This window comes from Panthera uncia (assembly GCF_023721935.1).
Source record: "Panthera uncia isolate 11264 chromosome A3 unlocalized genomic scaffold, Puncia_PCG_1.0 HiC_scaffold_11, whole genome shotgun sequence".
Lineage (NCBI taxonomy): Eukaryota > Metazoa > Chordata > Mammalia > Carnivora > Felidae > Panthera > Panthera uncia.
In genome coordinates, this window is record NW_026057578.1 from 5,484,064 (window position 1) to 5,506,412 (window position 22,349).

The 22,349-nt window shown below is 49.3% G+C and overlaps 1 protein-coding gene across 1 annotated transcript in view; it reads left to right on the plus strand.

Moving 5' to 3' along the window:
• CTCFL (CCCTC-binding factor like) overlaps positions 1–19,308 on the plus strand; it is a 30,643-nt gene extending 11,335 nt beyond the window's left edge. Inside the window, exons 7-10 of the mRNA XM_049650577.1 lie at positions 1,323–1,483; positions 4,060–4,242; positions 12,718–12,841; positions 17,528–19,308. Of these exons, the coding sequence (XP_049506534.1) occupies positions 1,323–1,483; positions 4,060–4,242; positions 12,718–12,841; positions 17,528–17,682 (623 nt within the window). The 3' untranslated portion in view covers positions 17,683–19,308. The remainder of the gene's footprint in view (positions 1–1,322; positions 1,484–4,059; positions 4,243–12,717; positions 12,842–17,527) is intronic.
• The last annotated feature ends 3,041 nt before the right edge of the window (positions 19,309–22,349 follow it).

Consider the following 22,349-nt stretch of genomic DNA (forward strand, 5'->3'; position numbering starts at 1 on the left):
CGTAACGCTGTGATGCTCAAAACATGTTAGCAGACGTACAAGTCGCCGGTTTGCCCGGAGAAAACCCTGGAGACGAGGTGCATCGTTTGGAAAACATTTCTGAAAGGGTGACGGTGTGTAATGAAGCTTTAAATTTTTCTTTGAAGTTTTTTTTACATTTTATTAATTTTTGAGATAGAGAAAGCACGGGGGGGACAGACAGAGAGACAGAATCCGAAGCAGGTTCCAGGCTCTGAGCTGTCAGCACAGAGCCCGATGCGGGGCTTGAACCCACGAACCGCGAGATCATGACCTGAGCTGAAGTCGGACGCTCAACCGACTGAGCCACCCAGGTACCCCATGAAGCTTTAACTTTTAAAAATCTAGAACATTCTGTCAACGTTACTGGAGTTACCGGCATGCCACAAAACACAGCCCAGTGGAACTTTGTAGGGCACGAGGGTCACAAGCCTATTGCCGAGAAAGGAAACAAGTCTCTGACAGCTCAACGGAGTGATGTAGGTTACATCTCCTTTCAGCAGGTGGCCCTCCCCATGTACCCCTGTAAGATGCTTTGTGAGCGAGTGAAGTCTCCCTTCCTGCCGCCGTGGGAGAAATCAGACTCTTACATGCCTGAGACAGCACGACTAGGGTGTACCCCCGCCAGCTGTCCCTTTTTGCTTGGCCTCTTACACAAAGGATCACAAACCACCGTGCTTCAGACTCCATTCAGCAGAAATTATTCCAGAGCGTGTCCAATCAGACCTTACCGCGAGTCTTGCATGCGTTAGGACAGAGGAAAAAACAGGGCATTGACTCTTAACACGACACTTGGACTTTTTTTTTTTTTGTTTTTCAGTTAAAATCCAGAGGTCGTGTCTTTGTCATGTAAAACCACCGTAAGGTTATCCTAAAAACCTGCCCACGCCTCGCTGATAAGGTTCTCAAGGCGCTTTGTTAAATGAACACAATAGGTGGGACGTGCCGTGCCTTAAGTGACATTGAAATCCACGTCAAAAGAGTAATTCCTGGGCTTGGCAGCCTGTGGTTCCTTCTGAGCAGTGCTGCACAGCACCCAGCAGGGAATGACTTCGTTCCCTGAGAGACACTTGGCAATATCTGGAGGCATTTTGGTTGTCACAGCTGGGGAGGAAAGGAATCTTACTGGAATCTAAATATTCTCAGTGCCCAGGACACGCCCGCCCCCCCCCCCCCGCCCCGCCCACCCCACCAGGAAGAAACCAGCTCCATAGCGCTGAGGTCTAGAAGCCCTGACTCAGAGGGGAGGGGAGAGTAGCTGACCGAACACCGTTCTGCCGTGTAACGTTCTGTAACTGTTCTAGGTGTCCATTTGCGCAACCTGCATACTTACAAAGCCATGGAAATGAAGTGCCGTTACTGTACCGCGGTCTTCCACGAACGCTATGCCCTCGTTCAGCACCAGAAAACCCATAAAAACGAGAAAAGGTTCAAGTGTGAATACTGCTCTTATGCCTGCAAGCAGGTACTCGGTTTCAGCCAGTTTGGGGAGGCGGTGGGAGGCAGTGGCGTATGGAGGGAGGGAGGGTTGGGGTTCCCCATCGCTTTGAAAATCGTGAAAAAAAAAAGATCATGCTTTGGTGAAAGAGACGGTTCAGAATAACCCGAAAGCAGCCGTGAGCCAATACTTGAAAGCAGCGCTTCGTCAAAGTGTGGTTTACAGACCCCTGGAGGTCCCTGCGGCCAGTCGGGGCCGTAAGATCAAAGTTCTTGTCATTAGATGACTGATTCACGCCGATACATTATTTGCCCTTTTCACCGTGTTGACATCGGCCGTGAAGGCACCACAGCAGCAGAGGTGACTGAGAACAAGCAGGGCAGTCACCCCAGGCTGGTCTGGCGTCTGCTGTGTTCTTCACCTTCATGCACAGCCGCAAAAGTGAGGGGTGGTTTTACTTAAGAATGTCCTTGATAGAGAGTAACAGTTCTCAACTTCATTCAGGCTTGACCCAGGATACTCATCTTTTTTTTTCTTTTTTTGATGTTTATTTATTTTTGAGGGAGAGAGAGAGAGTGTGAGTGGGTGGGGGCAGAGAGAGAGGGAGACACAGAATCCAAAGCAGGCTCCAGGCTCCCAGCTGTCAGCACAGAGCCCAACACGGGGCTCGAACTCATGAACCTGAGATCATGACCTGAGCCGAAGTTGGATGCTTAACTGACTGAGCCCCCCAGGTGCCCCTAGTTACTCATCTTTGAATAACAGAGCCCCTGTGCTGTCTTCCAAAGCACAGCACCTGTCTGCAGGGAATCACCTGTGGCATTGTGTGAGTTGCCAGCGCAACTAGCCACTTTTTTCGTGAACTGCTGTTTTCACTTGGGAGAACAAGGGATAGGCAAACTCTCCTGCTTCAGTCATTGGACATTTGGCAACATGCAGTGTCTTTTTCTTGAAAGTAAATGAAGTGAGGGGCACCTGGGTGGCTCAGTCGGTTGAGCGTCCGACTTCGGCTCAGGTCATGATCTCACAGTCTGTGAGTTCGAGCCCCACGTCAGGCTCTGTGCTGACAGCTCGGAGCCTGGAGCCTGCTTCGGATTCTGTTGTCTCCCTCTCTCTCTGCCCCTCCCCCGCTCATACGCGCACGCTCTCTCTCTCTCTGTCTCTCTGTCAAAAATAAATAAACATTAAAAAAAAAAAAGTAAATGAAGTGAGTCCGTCACTTCAAGGAAAATGTGGTTGCCAGAGATACAATCTCATCTGTCGGGAGGAAATTACAATTAGAAATCTGTACATCCACCACCATGAGCTTGACAAGCTTTCTGACACTTGAAGACTTCTCTAATGAGATGGGAGTGATTTTAAGAAAGCATTTTTTTATGTAGTGGAGTGAAGTGTGACAACGTTTAGAAGCCCTCCATAACTCGGTAAACTGATACTTTTCCAAATGACCAGTCTGTTATTTTAGAAAATCATGCATAGATAGAAAATTCACTCAAAGTATAAGATCAATGGATTTTCATGTAATGGACCCTCTTCCCCACATGTCTTTCCTCTCACCCTCCCTCCCAGGACAGCAGCGCTCAGTCCCATGTTGAAAGTCAAGGTCCCACCAGGGCCACACTGTCCTGGAAGGGGGGTGGAGTCAAGACAGGTGGGAAGAGAGCACCCCCAAGAGAAAACCTTGTAGAAATATAGTTTGGTTATGAACAGTAACATAGAAGTGGGTGTGTGTTTCCTCTGCATGGTCATAGCATTTTAAATAAAACAAATAAAATGGGTACTTTCACTTGACTTTATACATATTTTTGTCATGCTTCTCCAAAATTTTTTAAAGCTTATTTATTTGAGAGAGAGAAAGAGAGAGAACAGGGGAGGGGCAGAGAGAGAGGGAGAGAGAGAATCCCAAGCAGGCTCCACACTAAGTGCAGAGCCTGACACGGGGCTTGAACTCACGAACGGTGTCATCATGACCTGAGCGGAAACCAAGAGTCAGATGCTTAACCGACTGAGCCATCCAGGTTCCCTGGCTTCTCCAGGTTATTTACTTGTGTCAATCTTAGTTAAAATTCCTAATTATTTCTTTGCTAAGAGCAGTTATTATCAGCTTTATGCTTTTAAATGGATATTAAGGTTTGTCCTAATATTTATCAGGAAGTTAAGAGGCGTAATGTACTTCCAACACCAAATAGCCATGGAATTGAAACTCTGATGTTAGATTTTAAGCTTGCAGGTTCCTTCTGCCCTTTGTAAACTCGGGTCATTGCAGATAGTTCTAGAAGAAGGGCTGCTAGTCCATGAGGCCTCTTGGAGGGACAAATGATTATCATTTCCCTCCCGAAGGAATGGTCTACCACATTCCCTGAGGGGCTGTGGGACCCGCGAGGCCCTCATCAGTGGCCTGATGGTGGACAAGTTTGTCTCCTAGATAGCCAGACCGTGCTGCCCGCATCACTAACCGCATTGACATTGTGTGTGCCATCATTTTTCGTAATCACGCGTTCATCCTTAGGGAGGGAAAAAGGTGTATAAGAAATAACGTCAAGGACTAAAAACAAAATCCCTGTAAATATTAAACCTCTCATTTCCCTCCCCTTCTCTCCTAGGAACGCCATATGACCGTTCACATACGTACCCACACCGGAGAGAAACCATTTACCTGCGTCTCGTGCAATAAATGTTTCCGACAGAAGCAACTTCTAAATGTGCACTTCAGGAAATACCATGATGCAGACTTCATCCCGACTGTTTACCAATGCCCCAAGTGTAGCAAAAGCTTCTCCCGCTGGGTAAGCTCACTTAACTCACAGTAAACCTTACTTCTTGCAAAGATTCCTCTGTTTCACAGGCTCTGACACACTCAGGGAGTTTAAACCCAATTATAGAAACTTGCCAGGGCTTAAGACGGCATCTGCCTGGCCTTGGGGAAGTGGTTATTCGTTTTTTTGGAGTCACAAAGCTCTTGCAAATCGTATGAAAGTGTGGTCTCCCCTTTCCATGAAAAAAGACGGCTCTACAAACAAAACCTTGCAAATGGTTTTAGAGAATTCTCATACTCCCTGGAGTCCGCAAGAACCACTGCTCTTAAATGTAACATTTTAACGTTGTTCCTGTGAATTAGATTTAGGCTGTTTCCCAGAGAGAATGCAATTTTCGAAATGTCTCAGAGATGTTCTTCAAATAGTATTGTTGGTACTCTGCTAAGAAATGCGTTTACTCTTCGACGTTATTCTCTTTAGGTGCTGTGTGAGTGATCTGTTGCCATATGACAAATCGTTTCGAAACTTAGTGGCTTAAAACAACATTTATTTCCTCACACTTTCAGTGGGTCAGGAATTTGGGAGGGGCTCGGCTGGGTGGGTCTGCTTCATCGTCTCTCAAGAGGTTACGGTCAGGATGTCATCAGGAGGTCCACTCCCAAGATGGCGCCCTCCCGTGGCTGTGGGCAAGGGTCTTCAGTTCCTCACCACGTGGACCATTCCGTTGGGCTGCTCAAGGGGTCTCATGACCCAGAGTAAGCGAGAGAGAGCAAGGGGGAGGCCACTGTGACTCTTGTCACCTACTTTTTAAAGTGACCCATTACCTCTGTTCGTAAGAGACGGATCACTAGGGGTGCCCTGGTGTCTCAGTCGGTTAAGCGACCGACTGGCTCAGGTCACGATCTCGTGGTTTGTGGTTCGGGAGTTCGAGCCCCGCAGCGGGCTCTGCACTGATGGTGTGGAGTCTGGTTGGGATTTTCTCTCTCTCTTTTCTGCCCCTCCCCAGCTTGTGCACGCTCTCGATCTCTCTCTTTCTCTCAAAATAAAGAAATAAACATTAAAAACTTTAAAAAAGAAGCAAATCACTAGGTCCAGCCCACACCCGAGAGGTGGGGGATGAAGTTCCCTTTGAAAGAAAGAGTGTCAGAGAATTCGTGGACATTGAAAAAAATACCGCAGATGATGAGCCAGATCTCTAGACAGTGTATATGCTCCAGGCTCCCTTCATAAAAGTTCTGAATTATCTGAAGTTGACTGTTTTTATGGGGAAAGCTTTATATCTTTTCTCTTTGTGTTTTTCTGGGTAGTGTAGTGGGGTAATTCCAGAGTGTTAATACTCGTAGTTCAAAATTTCAAATACGAGTTGTGACAATAGTCCGAAAACAGCATTCATACAGACTTAGCATTGTCAAGAGTCAACATTGGAAAGATCCTGCCTTTTGGTGGGAAGAATAAGAAAACAGAGAAGGGGTTGAGTCGGCCTCATAGAATTCCTCAGAGCAAACAGTCAGAAGTCTTGAAAGCTTTTCTTGCATTCAAGAGAGCGCACGGGGAGTTGGATCTAGAATACAGACATCCCTCGGAGATACTGCAGATTGAGATATTGAGATATTGCAGTAAAGCAAACGTCACAATAAAGTGAGTCAAAAGAATGGTTTGGTTTCCTGGGGCATATGAAAGCTACGATTATGCTGTGCTGTAGTCCATTAAGTGTCCAATAACAACATGACTTAAAAAAAGCATATATTGTAATTTTTTTTTTAATTTTTTTTTCAACGTTTTTTATTTATTTTTGGGACAGAGAGAGACAGAGCATGAACGGGGGAGGGGCAGAGAGAGAGGGAGACACAGAATCGAAAACAGGCTCCAGGCTCCGAGCCATCAGCCCAGAGCCTGACGTGGGGCTCGAACTCACGGACCACGAGATCGTGACCTGGCTGAAGCCAGACGCTTAACCGACTGCACCACCCAGGCGCCCCTATTGTAATTTAAAAATACTTGACTGCTAACAAATGCTAACCACCAGAGCTTTCGGCAAATTGTGATAGCTGATCACTGATCACCGTAACAAATATAATAATAACAAAAAAAGTTTGAAATATGGTAAGAATTGCAGCCCTCCTCCGTTGCTAGTGGGATTTGAAGTAGGTGAGGCCGTTGGGGCCCCTGGGGGCCTCAGTCGGTGGAGCGTCCGACTTCGGCTCAGGTCACGATCTCGCGGTCCGTGAGTTCGAGCCCCGTGTCGGGCTCCGTGGTGACCGCTCGGAGCCTGGAGCCTGCTTTGGATTCTGTGTCCCTCTCTTGCTCTGCCCCTCCCCCACTCATGCTCTGTCTCTCTGTCTCTCTGTCTCTCTCTGTCAAAAAGAAATAAACGTTAAGAAAAGAAAATGGCGAAGCCACCTTGGAAGGTAGTCTGGCAGTGTTCCAAACAGTTAAAACATACTTCACCCAAGGCATATACTCAAAAGAACTGAAAACACAGGACCGCACAAAAACTCGTACACAAATATTCATGGCAGCCCCCGAAAGCGGAAACTACCCGAATGGACATCAAGTGGTGAACAGATAAAATGTTTTATAACCATACGATGGAATATTCCTCAGCCATTAAAAGGAGTGATGTACAGCTATATCGTGCTGCAACATGGGTGAGCCTTGAAAAAAGCCAGACCCAGAAGATCACGTATTAGAGGATTCCATGTCTATGAAATGTCCAGAATAGGCAAATTCATGGAGACAGAAAGTAGCTGAGTGGTGGCCAGAGATCTCGGGGGGTGGGGAGCACAGAGAGTGACTCCTGAGAGTACAGGGTTTCTTTTTGAAATGTTCTAAAATTGATTGTGGGGATGGCTTTACAACTCTAAGAATAAACTAAAAACTGCTGAACTATACCATTTATTATTTTTTAAGTTTTGTTTCTATATTTTGAAAAAGAGAGCACGCATGAGCAGGGGAGGGGCCGAGAGAGAGAGAGAGAGAGAGAGAGAGAGAGTCCCAAGCAGGCTCCATTCTGTCAGCGCAGAGCCCGACATGGGGCTCAGTCCCATGAACCGTGAGGTCATGACCCGAGCCAAACCCAAGAGTTGAACGCTCAACCGACTGAGCCACCCAGGCTCCTCTGCGTTACACAATTCAAATGGATGAATTGATATATGAATTATATCTCAGTAAAGATGTTTAAAAAATAAAAATTTCCCATTGATGGTTCCACTTGGAAGTTGCCGCTTTGTCCCAAGAAGTAAAAACCCGACTAGTTTGAAAAATCAACTCTTCCGGGATCTGCAGGGAAGGGGAGGGCACAGGACAAATCTCTGCCTCAGGGTTGGAGACGGGTGAACACAGAGCAGAGACTCCCCAGCAGCAGCCTCCACGGGAACCAGCACCGGGGGCAGGGGCGGGGGGTAGCGGGGAACTGGAACGGTGACTGGGGACTTGCTCTGGGGACTCAGGTGGATGCGTAGGAGATTAAAAGCTACAGATCCAGTCCTAGAGGCCCCTGCGACGCTGTGCATTTTACCACCACCAGTTCAACCAGGTTCCCACACTGAATGTCTGAAAAGGAATCCCCTTCTGCTTCCTTCCAGCAGGGGAGGGGGGAGCAACCGTTCCGAAATACCCCAGACCACTCTGTTCTCCTTCACAAGGTCTCCCTCCAGGGAAACCAGTTAACTGCAGTCTAACCTGCTGGGGTATCATCAGAGCCTAACAGACCTGGCGGAAGGGAAACCCCCAACTCCAGCCCCAAGAGCCATCCTGTCCCACCTGAGGTGGAGAATAAAACTGAGAAACATTTGTGAGGGTCACAGCCCAGAGGCATGGCTCCCTGAAATAGTGAGAGACCCTGTCACAGGCTACAGACACCTGCCTCACCCCCACACTACTGAAGCGCAATTTAAGGCAGTTCCTTCCACCCAGGACATCACGTCCAGATATCAGGAAAATGTTACAAGGCATACCGAAAGGCAAAAATCACAATTTGGAGAGACAGAACAGCAAAACCAGGCACGGCAGGGATGTTAGCATCGTCAGACCAGGAATTTAAAACAACCCTGATTAACATGCTGGGGGCGAGGACAGAAAAAGTAGACAGTTTGCAAGAACAGACGAACAACGTGAGCAGAGATGGAAATCCCACGAAAGAACCAAGAAGAAATGCTCTAAGGGAAATGAAAAGCGCTCTGATGAATGAAATCGAGGAAAATCTGAATAAAGGGAGAAGTAGTCCATGTTCATGGATAAGAAAACAATAATGTCAAGATGTCATTTCTTCACAACTTGATCTATAGATTCAATGCAATTCCTATCCGGATCTCAGCACATTATTTTATCAGTAATGACGACGATTTTAGAGCTGAGGTGGAGAGGCAGAAAACCCAGAACAGCCAACATGATATTGAAGCTAGAGAACGAAGTTGAAGGACTCTGCCCGCCTTCAAGACTCGCTATAAAGCTAGAGTAATGGGGCACCTGGGTGGCTCAGTCGGTTGAGCATCCAACTTCGGCTCAGGTCATGATCTCGTGGTTCGTGAGTTCGAGCCATGCATCGGGCTCTGTACTGACAGCTCCGAGCCTGGAGCCTGCTTTGCATTCTGTGTCTCCCTCTCTCTGCCCCTTCCCCGCTCATGCTCTGTCTCTCTCTATCTCTCAAAGATGAACAGAAGTTAAAAAAAATAAAAAAATAATAATAATAAAGCTAGAGTAATCACAGCAGGGTGTGTTAGTGAAAGAACAGACACATGGATGGAGCAGAGAGCCCAGACAGACCCCGTGAACACAGTCTGCCGATCTCTGACAAAGGAGCAAAGGTGATGCGATGGAGAAAATACCACCTTTTCAGCCAACGTACTAGAGGAACTTGAATCCACATGGAAAAAAAAAACCTAGACCGAAACCTTATGCCTTTCGCAAAAATTAATTCAAAATGGTTACAGACCAGGGCGCCAGGGCGGCTCAGTCAGTTAAGCATCTGATTCTTGGCTTCAGCTCAAGTCATGATCTCACGGTTTGTGAGTTCGAGCCCTGTGTCGTGCTCTGTACCGTCACCATGGAGCCCGCTTGGGAATCTGTCTCTCCTCCACCTCAAAATAAATAAACATTTAAAAAAATGGGTCACAGACCTAAATGTAAAATGCAAGACTATAAAACTCCTGAGGGTAACATAAGAGAAAATCTAGATGACCCTGGATGTGGTAGCGACTTTTCACAGACAATACCAAAGGCACCCTCCATGACAGAAATCATGGATGATCTGGCCTTCACTAAAATGAACAATTTCTGGGGCACCTGGGTGGCTCAGTCGGTTGGGCATCCGAGTTCGCCTTGGGTCATGATCTTGCGGTTTGTGAGTTCGAGCCCCGCGTCGGGCTCTGTGCTGACAGCTCGGAACCTGGAGCCTGCTTCGGATTCTGTGTCTCCTCCTCTCTCTGCTCCACTCATGCTCTGTCTCTCTCTGTCTCTCAGTAATAAAAAAAGTTAAAAAAATTAAAAATAAAATAAACTGAACAATTTCTGATTGGAGAAGACACGCCACAGGGAGAAGATATATGCCAAAGTCACCTCTGATGAAGGACTGTCATCCAGAATACACAAAGAGCTCTTAAAACTTAAAATCCTAAGGAAACAGACACCCCGGTTAACAAATGGGCCGAGGACGTTGTTACATACAGACCCCTCACCCGAGAAGACACACCGGTGGCAGATAAGCCCGTGAAAAGATGCTCCGCGTCGTACGTCATCAAGGAAATGTAGTTAGAACGAGACCCCACCACGTACCTATCAAAATGGCCCAAATCAGGAACCCTGACGACCCCAGATGTCGGCGAGGATGTGAACAGCACAAGCTCTCATTCGTTGCTGGTGGGAATGCGACGTGGCACGGCCTCTTGGGAAGAGTTTGATGGTTTCTTACAAAACCAAACGTAGTCTTACCATACGGTCCAGCACTCACACTCCTGTTCACCCGAAGGAGTAGAAAACGTAAATCCACGCAAAAACCCACACATGGGTGTTCGTAGCAGCTTTATTCCTAACTGGCAAAAGTCGGAAGCAGCCAAGACGCCCTCCGGTAGGTGATGGATACGTGAACTGTGGTCCATCCAGACGATGGAGTGTTATCCAGGGCTGAGAAGAAATGAGCCATCAAGCCATGCAGCCATGAAGACAGGGAGGAACCTTAAGCGCGTATCACTAAGTGAACGAAGCCAGTCTGGAAAGGGTATGCACTATGATTCCAATGATGCGACGTTCTGGAAAAAGCACAACTGTGGAGACCGTAAAAAGATCGTGGTTTCCAGGGGTTGGGGAGCAGGGATGAACAGATGGAGCATGGAGGGTTTTTTAGGGCAGTGAAACCAACCTGTGTGATACCAGAACAGTAGGTACTTGCCATTGTACGTCTGTCCAAATGCACAGAATGAACAACACCAAGAAGGAACCCTCGTGTAAACCGTGGACTTTGGGCGATTATGACGTGTCCAAGGAAGTTCATCAGTTGTAACAAATGTACCCCCGGTTCTGGTGGGGGTGCTGATAATGGGGGGGAGGCTGTGCCGGTGGGGGCAGGGGTATAAGGGAAATCTCTGACCTCCCTCCCAGACGCGCCATGAACCTAAATCTGCTTTAAAATACGAAGTCTTTAAAAGTAAATAAGTGCCTCTCGGGATATTTGAATCCAATTTAATTTCTAGAAAGTAAATCACTCGCAAACTTCCATTCTTTAACACGCAACAGTCAAGTGTATCTCCGTGCCTGAATGCCATAGGGCAAGGCCCCCTGCCTCCCCAGTAAAGGACCCGTGCCCTGGATTCCGAATGCTCGCTCCCTCCTCTCTTGAGAAACATTCCTCTGACCCATGTCTGTCCTATCGCTCTGCCCTCTGAGTCGCAACTGATCTAAATGTCATATCGGTCTACTTAAAATCTTAGCCCATTTACTGTTTAAAGGCTAGACGTGTTTTTGCTTATTTATCCAAAACTGACGCCCGGAGTCGTTAGCCAGGAGCCTCGTGAATTTGGAGGAAGATGGTGTGTGTGTGTACCTATATGTGTGTGCACGTGTATGTGTGTGCTTGGCTGGGGAAGGGGCCATTGTTGTTGTCATAGTCTCGAATCTGTGGCCCCCGAAGGCTTAGTTTGTGCACAGTCATCATATAAACCCAGGGACTGGACAGCGTTCTTCTGTATGGGGCCGGGAGTAATATTTTCAGCTTCGCAGACCATTTTCTGGCCCAACGCTCAAGTCTGTTGGAGCCCCCAAAACAGCTATAGACGGACGATTCATGAATGAATAGACACGGCAGTCTTCCAGAAAACTTGCTTTACAAAATCCAGTTGGCCAGCTGGATTGAACCCTTGGGTCATTGTTTTCCCACCCGGAATGGAACCAGTTTAAATGACCTGTAACATCCCCCTTCTCCTTACACGTGAATCCTTCCCCTTCTGCCCATAAACCAGGACGGTCCAGTAGGGCACCCACTGAAGCTGCAGTGGAAATTAGGGGGGAGGTTTTATATAATCAGCAAATTGAATGGCACATCAGCAGTCTCTTACTTTAGCATATGAACTTTCCAAATGAAAAATTTCTAGCTTAATTTAAAGCATCCTAAGTGTTCGCATGTAAGAATACATTGGTGAATAGTCTTGACAGAGAAATCTCTGACTTCCCTTTTAGTTCTGAGTGTTATATACACATTCAGTTATCCCTTGTGGGGGCAAGTGACCATGTGACTCCGTCGGTTAAGTGTTTGACTCTCGATTTCGGCTCAGGTCGTGACCTCACAGTTTGTGAGATCGAACCCCAAGTCAGGCTGTGTGCTCAGAGCATACATTGGGATTCTCTGTCTCTCTCTCCCTCTCTGCTCCTCCCCTGCTTGGGCACTCCCTCCCTCCTCTTTCAAAATAAACAAACGTTAAAAAAATAACCCCATGCATGGTAGATCAGGAGAGGAGCTGGCAGGCCAGTAAAATATACGTGGAATGTTACATATTTCCTGAAAATTGACAATCTATTGAATTTCTGGCTCCACATCAAACCTCACTTTGGACAGGGGACACATTCTAGAAGAACAGATTTTGCCTTCTCATTGGCCTCTATGATAAAAAAATTTTGGCTAGACCTAAACACAACAGAGGGGTCCCCTTTTATTTTATTTTTAAAAAAATTTTTAATGCTTATTTATTTTTGAGAGAGAGATAGAGCGTGAGCAGGGGAGGGGCAGAGAGAGAGGGAGACGCAGACTCCGAAGCGGGCTCCAGGCTCTGAGCTGTCAGCACAGAGCCCGACGCGGGGCTCGAACTCAGGAACTGTGAGATCCTGACCTGAGACGAAGTCGGACGCTCAACTGACTGAGCCGCCCAGGGGCCCCTAAAAGCCACCTTTTATTGTGCAAGAATATACCAGGTACATGTTGCCCCATTTTTCCGTACCCGGGTCTCTAACCGTGGAATTTGAAATGACATTCCGTCGGTGATGCTGACTCCCATGTGCTCTGTATCATCTCGCCGACAGAATAATATGCAGAGACATTCCGCGAAGTGTGACTCGGGCCAGGGAAAGCCGGCCGCCTCGGGCAAAGTGAGAAGAGTGAAGAGGAGAAAGCTGGCCGTCCTGAAAGAGGCAGGAAAGGAAGACGGTAACTCATTTTAAACAAACTGGGTTTTAATTTGAGAGTGATCTCCTTGTTATCGCTTCCCGGGTGCTGAGTGGTCCCGTGCAGGGGATTCACCCAGAAGCCCTAAGTGCCTGTTCCCGAAAGGTCCTGGGCCCAGCCCTGTTGCCGCTCCCTGCCACCTCGGGCAGGTGTTGAACTTCAGTTTGCCCCCTCTGCGTCATTGGCAAAGTGGAAGCGATTACTCGTGCAGGTGCAGAGAGCCCCAGGAGGCGTCCACGGCTCTCGTCACCGGGGTTCCTGGCAGACAGTCTAGCGAGGCTGAAGGCCGCCCTCCTCTGGAAGCCGGTGGCCTGTCACCTCTGCCTGGCAGAACTTCTGGGGCGCCATGTGGGTGTCCTGGGGCTGCTACAGCAAATGGCCACGCGCTGAGTGTCTCAGAGCATCACAGGCTAACTGTCTCCTAGCTCTGGGGCCCGGAAGTCCCAACTCAAGGTGTCGGAAAAGGTTGTCTTCCTCCTGAAGGTTCTGGAATGATGCCCTCCTGCCTCTCCCAGCTTCTGGTGGCTCCCGGGGTCTCTCGGCCCGCGGCCACATCCCTCCAGTCTCTGCCTGTGTCTTTGCACGGCTTCCCTCCCTCTTCTGTCTCTCGTCGTCTTTCTAAGGACACTTGTCACCGGATGTAGAGCCTGTCTGAAAGCCAGGAGGATTTGTTCTTGAGACCCTTAACTTCATCGTATCTTCAAAGACATAAGGTTACATTCACAGCTTTCAGGGGTTAGGATGTGGACGTATCTTCTTGGGGGGTCGCTCTGGGCATCACAGTCTTTATCGTCTGGCCTCCGGGAGCCGACGTGGGTTCCCAGGTTAGAGCAAAATGGGCCTGAGTCCAGCCTGCCCTCTAAGCTGTTCTGCTCCACGAGGGGACAGACCTAGCTCTCTGTGCAGGTGTTCCGTTTACGTCCTCTATTCCTTTCATGAGGATCCTAGAACTGAAGAGATCCTAGACTGAGACCACACGACCTTCCCGCAAAAACAAACGGAAAATGTTTGCGTGGCCTCCTTCTTCTAAAATCCCCTATATTTTGATCCCAGCCCCAATCCTCGAGCAGCGAATGTTCCCGCGGATGGCAGTCAGCCCTTTCCCTACCTCAGAGTCACCTGGTACAATAAGGGAATGGCCCGGCCGAATTTGAATTTCGGGTAAACGGTGAATACGTGTTTAGCGTGAGTATATCCCATGCGCTGTTTGAGATATACTTGTACTAAACAGTTACGCATCGTGCTTGGAACGTGGACAGCGGGGCTGGAGTTCTCCTGACCTGGGCTCTACAACCTGCTCAGGCCTTCCTCAGTGTTCCTGAGTCTTCCTACCGGGGGCCGGAGCTCCAGCCCTCCTCCACCAGCGCCCGGCTTCTCCAGCAGCAGGGGCAGGTCAGCCCGCGGTGCTTGGGGGGTGACCCAGAAGGGAAGTGACAGTCACAGCATGGATATAAAACTGACGGTGTCACGAATACCACCTTCCGTGGTTTCCCCGAGGAGCGCCACCGCCCCTCCTGTCCCAGGTGTGAGGCCCCACGGTGACCCTGTCCCCGCTCCCGACTCCACACTTCCCCTCCCTCTCCTGCTGGAGAAGCTCCTCCTGCCTGCCTGCCAGCCTGGAACACACGCGAGAGGCCTAAGGAGAAACGAACCCCCGCACGACGCCCTCCCCTCCTGGTCCACAGAACTCCCATCACGTTCACCACGGACTCGCCCCCGCCCCTCCCGGGTCCCTCCATCTGGCTCCGGCCCCAGCACACCACTGGGGTCACCAGGGGCTCCCTGTGACCACGTCCCGCTGGCCTCTCCCTGCTGCAGCCATAGGGCCACCGACTGGTCCCCCTCTTGACCCTCTCCCCTCTTGCTTGCTCAACAAGCATCCATCCTTCTGGAATTTTCTCTGGCCTCTCCAGCCACCTCGCCTTCTCCTCTTCTCCTCCCCACGGTTTTTCTCGCCTTCGGTCCACCTCCGTATCACGTCCGCACCTGCATACATGACTCTCACCCTCTCCCGTGGCAGGTCACTGGTGGTCTGGGACTGCAGCCCCCACGTAGCCTCCAGAGGCTGGGAGCGAATGTCCCGCTGCCTCGTGAGCGTCTCCCCCCTGCTGTCTCAAGCCCAGTTCGTCTAAAACTGAAGTCTTGACACCCCACCGCTGCCCCCGCCCCCACCCTCAGCCTCGTTCTCTCCTGCAGCCCTGATCCACGCTAGTGTTGGAAGCCAGGGCACGCAGGCAGCCGCCTCCCCCGCTGCCGTGGACCGGGTCCACCTGTCTCCCCAGGTCCGGGACCCCGTCTCAGCACCTGTCCCCCGTCCTCGCTGCCCACCACCTGAACCCCTTCTCTGTGCACCAGCGCTCTGAAGATGGGGCCTTGGGTGTGGGCAGCCGCTCCCCGCCCTCCCAGGCTGCCAGCCATACAGGTCCCCCCACCCCAGCCAGGCCAGACTCACCCTCTTTTGCCCGGCATTCCTGGTAACTCGTCCACGGGCCCCCAAGATCTCGGCTCTGACCCTTGACCAGGTCGCCCCGCCTCACATACACCCCGGGCCCGGGTCTCTGCCTTGCACACCCCCACCTGGTGCTCAGTGTCACATTTATCTGCTTCTTTAGTGCCCACTCCCACCCACACTGAGCTCCCCTCCAAGGCGGGCCTGGCGTGAGCAGGGTTCATTCATTCCCACTTACGATCGAAAAATGAGCACAGCCCTTTACTGGACAAGACAAGTAGGTGAAACCCAGCTCAGATCTTCCAACCACCGTATAGAGATGCAGAGGCCAGGCTGCTGGGATCCTTGCTCCCGCTGGGACGGACCCTAAAGCGTCCATACACATGTATGACTTCCCGGTTAATTAGGCACCCACTGGCTCCCGCTTCATACCTAAATGCAGTATTTTCTTTTCATTATCTAGTAAACCAAGTCCTTAAAAAACCTTTGACCAAATTTCATCCGAATAAGCCTTCCCTAGAAGATCAAATGATTGGGGACGGACTAAAGGTTTTTGAAAATGTCGCCCGTGGTCCGTGACCCGTTTGCAGTGGGGCAGAGTTAGAGCGTCACAGCCTCCGTGCTGGCCACAGACCCCCGTGGTTGGGTGACTGCCCCTGCCAGCGCTGACCCCGAGCCTCCCGGACACTGGCCGGGAAATAAACAAAGAGTGAAGTCACAGGGGTGAAAAGCGGGTCCACATCTCTGCCCCCTCCCACTGGGGCTCAGGCTGGTGTTTGAACAGGAGCACCACTTGGAGCAGGTCACCTGGGCACCAGGGGCACCTGGGAATGCTGCCTGCCTGGCACGCTCACCTTCCAGAAGGACGGAAACAGGAAGGCCCTCCCGGGTTTACTTTGACGCGTGGCGCGTATGAAAACATTTTTCGTGCTTTTTTTAATGTTTATTTTTGAGAGAGAGAAAGAGAGAAAGAGAGCACGAGCAGGGGGAGGGGCAGAGAGAGAGGGAGACCCAGAATCCGAAGCAGGTTCCAGGCTCCGAGCCGTCAGCACAGAGCCCGACGCGGGCCTCGAACTCACAAGCCGTGAGATCAGGACCTGAGCCAAAGTCGGAGGCTTAACAGACGGAGCCCCCCAGGCGCCCCTCATATTGTGGATGGTCAGCTGTTGGACCCCCAGCAAAGCGTGAATTGAAACGAGTAACCCAGCTTAATGTTAGCAAAAACTACGACTTTGTTTGCACATCAAAGGTTTCACACCTGTATTATCCAGATAATGGTCTGGCGTCTACTCCGCTGGGCCGGTGGGTCAGCTGTCGGCCACCTGGCTGTTCAGGGTAGGTCTTTGCAAGTGGCAGTTCCTTTGTGTTTGTAAGAACTCCGTCTTCTTGCTCTCCCCACACTCCCCACCCCACCCCCCAAAAAACCACAAGCAAACACATCTTCAAATGACCTTGAACCGACAGGAGGTAAAGCTTCGGTAGGCGTGGGCTCTTTGCCGCTCCGTGGGTGTTCTTGGGAAGTAATTTGGGAAATAGGGAGAGGGATGAAAATCCTCGGATTTACAGCGATTTCTATTTTTAAGCGCCCAGGGTTGGGCTGGCTATAAGCCGCGGGAGGGTGGGCGGGCTGGTTGTGGATCTGGGCGCGGCTCACAGGGTGCACCCAGCCGACTCTGCCCGAGTTCCCTGGCAGTAAGGACGAGTGCCCTGAGAGCTGCTGGCTGTCTTCCTTTCGGTGGTGTCGTTCCACGGGCACTGAGGCGAGACAGGTGAGGGGCTCAGCCACCATCTGGGTCTGTAGGATCTGCCCTCAACCTACAGCAGTGGCTGTCAGCGGGGCCTCTTCTGCTTCCCAGCAGACGTATGGCAGTGCCCGGAAACGTGTCCGGTTGTCCCAAGTGAGGAGGAGCGTTCTTCTGGCCTCCAGAGGGTAGAGGCCAGGTGTGCCCCCAAACACCACAACGCACAGGACAGGCCCCCAGTGGAGAATTGGTCCAGCCCTAAAAGCATAGAGGGCTGAGGTTCAGAAACCCCTGACTTCACGCCCATAGGTCCCATCAGATTACTTGTTCTGTCTTATAAACGGAAAGAATCATTTTCTAAAATGTTTGCTGCTATGTTACAAATCAAAAGACTGTTTCCAAAATGTAAATGCACTGATTTTTTGGACTTTATTTTAAATTTGCCAAAACTCTGCCTCCCCCCCGCCCCCCCCCCAGCCCCAAAAGACGCCACTAAGGAGGTCTCTGCTGTGAGCGTGAAGCAGTACCCGGGAGAGACGGTTCCAGTCTGTTACGGAGGCGTCGCGGTCGGAAACAAGGGCCTGGACGAAGACATGAGCTGTGAAATGATCCTCCAAATGATGGACAAGTGACAGAGCTTCCCAGTTCGCGTTCGGAGCAGTCCGTTCTCCGACAAGTTCGAATTTTGCGGCACGTTCTTTGAAACAAGCTCATGACGATGGACGGTCTCGGTTTTTCCCAAGTGTGAGGTTAGTGCCCAGAATTATTTGCCTGTTTTTTTGGACTGGATATTTAAACACAAAAAACACTGCAAGTGTTTTATAAAAGGCCCAAATCTTGAATTGGAGGATAAAACCTCAAACCGATGAATTCATTCGCTTGATCCTGCCGGGGTGGCCTGCAATGAAGGGGCCGTGATTTGGGGCCATAATAGTTACTGTATTTGCAGCACTTAGACTATTTCGTGCTTCAGCAAACAGCCAAAGCTGGGTACTTTCACCATTACATTTCTTTTTTTTAAGTTTTAATTAATTTTTGAGAGAGAGAGAGAGAGAGAGAGGGAGACACAGAATCCAAAGCTACAGAGCTCGAACCCACGAACCGTAAGATCATGACCTGGGCTGAAGTCGGACGCTTAACTGACTGAGCCACCCAGGCTCCCCTCACCGTTATAGTCCTAACATGAGTTTTTAAACCTAAACAACTCGTTTGATATCGTTTTTTAAAATACAAATGGATTTTCCATAAAATTCAAAGGCACCATAATACCTTCAATTCGTTCTCAATTCCACAAGAGAGATCTTAATGTTTTAAAAATAACCGAGTGGAAAATGGCAACCTCTGGATTAGAGAGTGATGCCTAATTATTTTAGTTTGGTGACCGAGCAAGGTACAGTTTTAGAGCTTGTATTCTTCCTAAATTATGTTTTTTGGCGGGTGTGAAATTTTCCCTTTGGACATTCACTGTCACTGCCCAGCATGTCAGTTCGTCTCTCTTTTGTTTCGCTGAAACTACTTCGTTTATACTTTTTAAGTAATTAGCAGAGAGAGAAGAAAACGTGATGAAATGTGTACCTGTAAAGAATTTATACTCTGTGAGGCCCCATGACGGGCGGGGGAGCGTTTCTCTTTCGCCAGCTGACGAGGCTTTTCCCAACGCCAAGCATTAAGCGAAATGCCTCGTTAGTACCTAAAAGTAACTAATACCCACCTTCATAGTGATATATTTTTCATACTTTTCTTCTTAGCTCAGCAGCTGCTTTTGCTCTGAACTTCCCCCCTTAGTTTAACATCATTGATACGGGTCCCAAATTCCAGTTTCTTGGCTTGATTGAGATAGAATGGACAGATAAAATTGGGAGATATTAAAAATGTACATCATGATGATTTGATACATGGGTACGTTGTGGAAGCAACGCCTCCCATCGGTGACCTGAATCCAAATTCTTGAGATGCTGGGCTGCTCTCCGAAGCCCAGAGCCCGGTATCCCGGGAACGTAGAAGCACTTTCCGGCGGGAAGGGCATTCTTTTCATGGCAGCACAATAGTTGAGTTCGCATAGTAAGACTTGAACCCTGTGGTCTCTTGCAGGCCGTCATTGTGACTATTTGACCTCTTGTAACACTTCCTTCCTCTCTGTTGTTTCAAGATGTTTTGCATAACTCAATAAAATGAAATGACTCAAAATGGCTCTCTTTGTTTTACGTGAATGGTGGTTCTTAAAAACGCGGATGTGGAGAAGCCGGAACCTTGGGCGCTGTTTGGTGGGAACGTGAACTGGTGCAGCCACTATGGAAAATAGCGTGGAAAATAGAATTCGCGGGGGCGCCCGGGGGGCTCGGTCGGTTGAGCGTCCGGCCCTTGGTTTTGGCTCAGGTCACGGTCTCACGGGTCCACGGGATCAAGCCCCGTCTCAGGCTCTGCGCTAAGAGCGTGGAGGCTGCTCGGGATTCTCTCTCTCCCCGCCTCTCTCTCTGCCCTTCCCATGCACGCTCTCTCTCTCAAAATAAGTGGTGAAAAAATGGTTACGAGAGTGAATTCTTATTGTCTGTATTTTACTACAATTAAGCTTTTTTGTTCTTTAAGAAGAACACAAGAAACGTGTTTGAAAGCACAAGACCGGTACGTAGCTAAACCCCACCAACGACTCTTCGGCCGTCCTTTGTAGGTAATTTGCAGGATATCGCATGCATCACACCTCTCTCAGGATAAAAATAAATAAACACTAAAAAAAATAGAATCACCCTATGAGCCAGTACCTTGGTTATATACCCGCAAAGAATTGAAAGCTGGGTCTCAAAGAGATATTTGTATGCCCACGTTCGCAGCGCCGTCACTCACAATAGCCCAAAGGTGGAAACAAGCTAAATGTCCATCAGTGGATGAATGGATCAATAAAATGTGCTCTAGCCATACGGTGGAATATCATTCTGCCTTAAAAAGGAAGGAAATTCTAACACAGGCTACAACACGGACGAACCTCGAGGCTACTATGCTCGGTGAGGTCAGCCAGGCACGAGCAAATACCCTTGTGTGGGGGACTGAGAGTCGCCCAGTTCATAGAGACAGAAAGCGGAACGGTGGCGACCAGGGGTTGGGGGTAGGGAATGGGGAGTTAGTGTTTAGTGGGATAGGGTTTCACTTTTGCAAGACGATAATCAGAGCTCTGGAGGTTGGTTGCACCACAGCGTGAACGTTCTCAACACTACTGAGCTGTACGCTTAAAAATGGTGTGCAGGAGGGTTTGGTGTTGATCTGGCTGCATTTCAAGGATGAGAGACGCAAAAAAACTTCCATGCTGTCCCGCCTTCTTGGCCCGCTCTGTACACTTAGGGTGCCTGGGCGGCTCAGTCGATTAAGCATCCGACTCTTGATTTCGGCTCAGGTCTTGATCTCCCGGTTCGTGGGTTCGAGCCCCGTGTCGGGCTCTGCGCTGCCGGTGTGGAGCCTGCTTGGGATTCTCTCTCTCTCCCTGCCCCCCACCCCGCCCCTCCCACGCGTGCCCTCTCTCTCAAAATAAATAAATAAATGCTTCTAAAAAACGGTTAAGAGAGTAAATGTCTTCTTATGTATTTTACTACAATTAAATGTTTTTGCTTTAAAAAGAGCACAAGAGGGGCGCCTGGGTGACTCAGTCAGTTAAGCGACCGACTTCGGCTCAGGTCACAATCTCGCGGTCCGTGAGTTCGAGCCCCGCGTCGGGCTCTGTGCTGACGGCTCAGAGCCTGGAGCCTGTTTCAGATTCTGGGTCTCCCTCTCTCTGACCCTCCCCCGTTCATGCTCTGTCTCTCTCTGTCTCAAAAATAAATAAATGTTAAAAAAATAAATAAATAAAAATAAATAAATAAAAAAATAAAAAGAGCACAAGAGGGTCACCTGGGTGGCTCAGTCGGTTGGACGACCAACCTCGGCTCAGGTCAGGATCTCACAGTCCGTGAGTTCAAGCCCCACGTCGGGTTCTTGCTGACAGCTCGGAGCCTGGAGTCTGCTTCGGATTCTGTGTGTCCCTCTCTCTCTGCCCCTCCCCCACTCACACTCTGTCTCTCTCTCAAAAATAAAAAAATGAAAAAAAAAAGCATTAAAAACATTTTTGTAAAAAAGTTAAAAAAAAAAAAAGGAACACAAGAAACATGTTTGAAAGTACAAGACCAGTATGTATCTAAGCCCCACCAACAACTCTTCAGCCATCTTTTGTAGGTAATTTGCAGTATGTTGCATGCATCACACGTGGATGAGATATTACGTGGAATTAAATTCAGATGCTCGGCTTTGGTTCAGTTATGTGCCCAGACTCCCACCAAGACACCCGGATAAAAGGAGAAACTCATGAGCTCCTCAAGTGCATGATTGGGTCTCTGTGACAGGAGCAAGGACAATAGTCCCCACAAGAGGGCAGGCATGGCTTTCTTTTCCAGCATCGGGACAGGCTCCTTGAGCTGCCGGAGACTGATTAGACTCTCCAGGTACAACAAAGTCCTGGAGATTAGTTTGCTGGGTTTTGTACTGCACCGAAGAATGAAGAAAAAGTGCTCTGCCTTCAAGAGAAGCAGGAGGATTCCTGCACTTGACGTTGCTAAGAGAGGGGCCTTTGCAAAACCTTCGTGTGGGGACACTTTCCTCGGCTCTGCATTTTCGAATGCTTTTAAAATGGTTTTGGGGGCACCTGGGTGGCTCAGTGGGTTAAGCCTCCGACTTCGGCTCAGGTCACGATCTCACAGTCCGTGGGTTCGAGCCCCACATCGGGCTCTGTGCTGACAGCTCGGAGCCTGGAGCCTGCTTCGTATCCTCTGTCTCCCTCTCTCTCTTTCTGCCCCTCCCCCACTTGTGGGCACACGCACGCGCTCTCTCTCTCTTAATAAGTAAACTTTAAAAAATAAAAATAAAATAAAATGGTTTTGAGATCCAGCAGGAAACCACCCTGGAATGTACACCACTTGCACAATTTAACGTCTCCGTTTGGGGGGAAGGGTGTTTAGGTTGCAACATTGACAACAGCTCTACGGTATGAAGGATGCTTTTTCAACAAACCGAAGGCCTGACAGATGCCTCTATTGTTCAAGGTCGGTCACTGAAAGAGTTGGGGAGGGAGGGGTCAGTCCTGATGAAATAGAAGCAGTTTGTGTTATAAAGTTCCTACCTTTTGAAAATGGCGAGAAATTCTTTTCCAGATGTTCTTTCCGCTAGAAACACTGACACATTTCGATAACCACTGAGAACCTCACTGAGCAGCCCCTGCGAATGTATTCTTCAGGACAAATCCATTCTTGAGGGGCCGGGCTATTAAACACGTCCAGTGAAA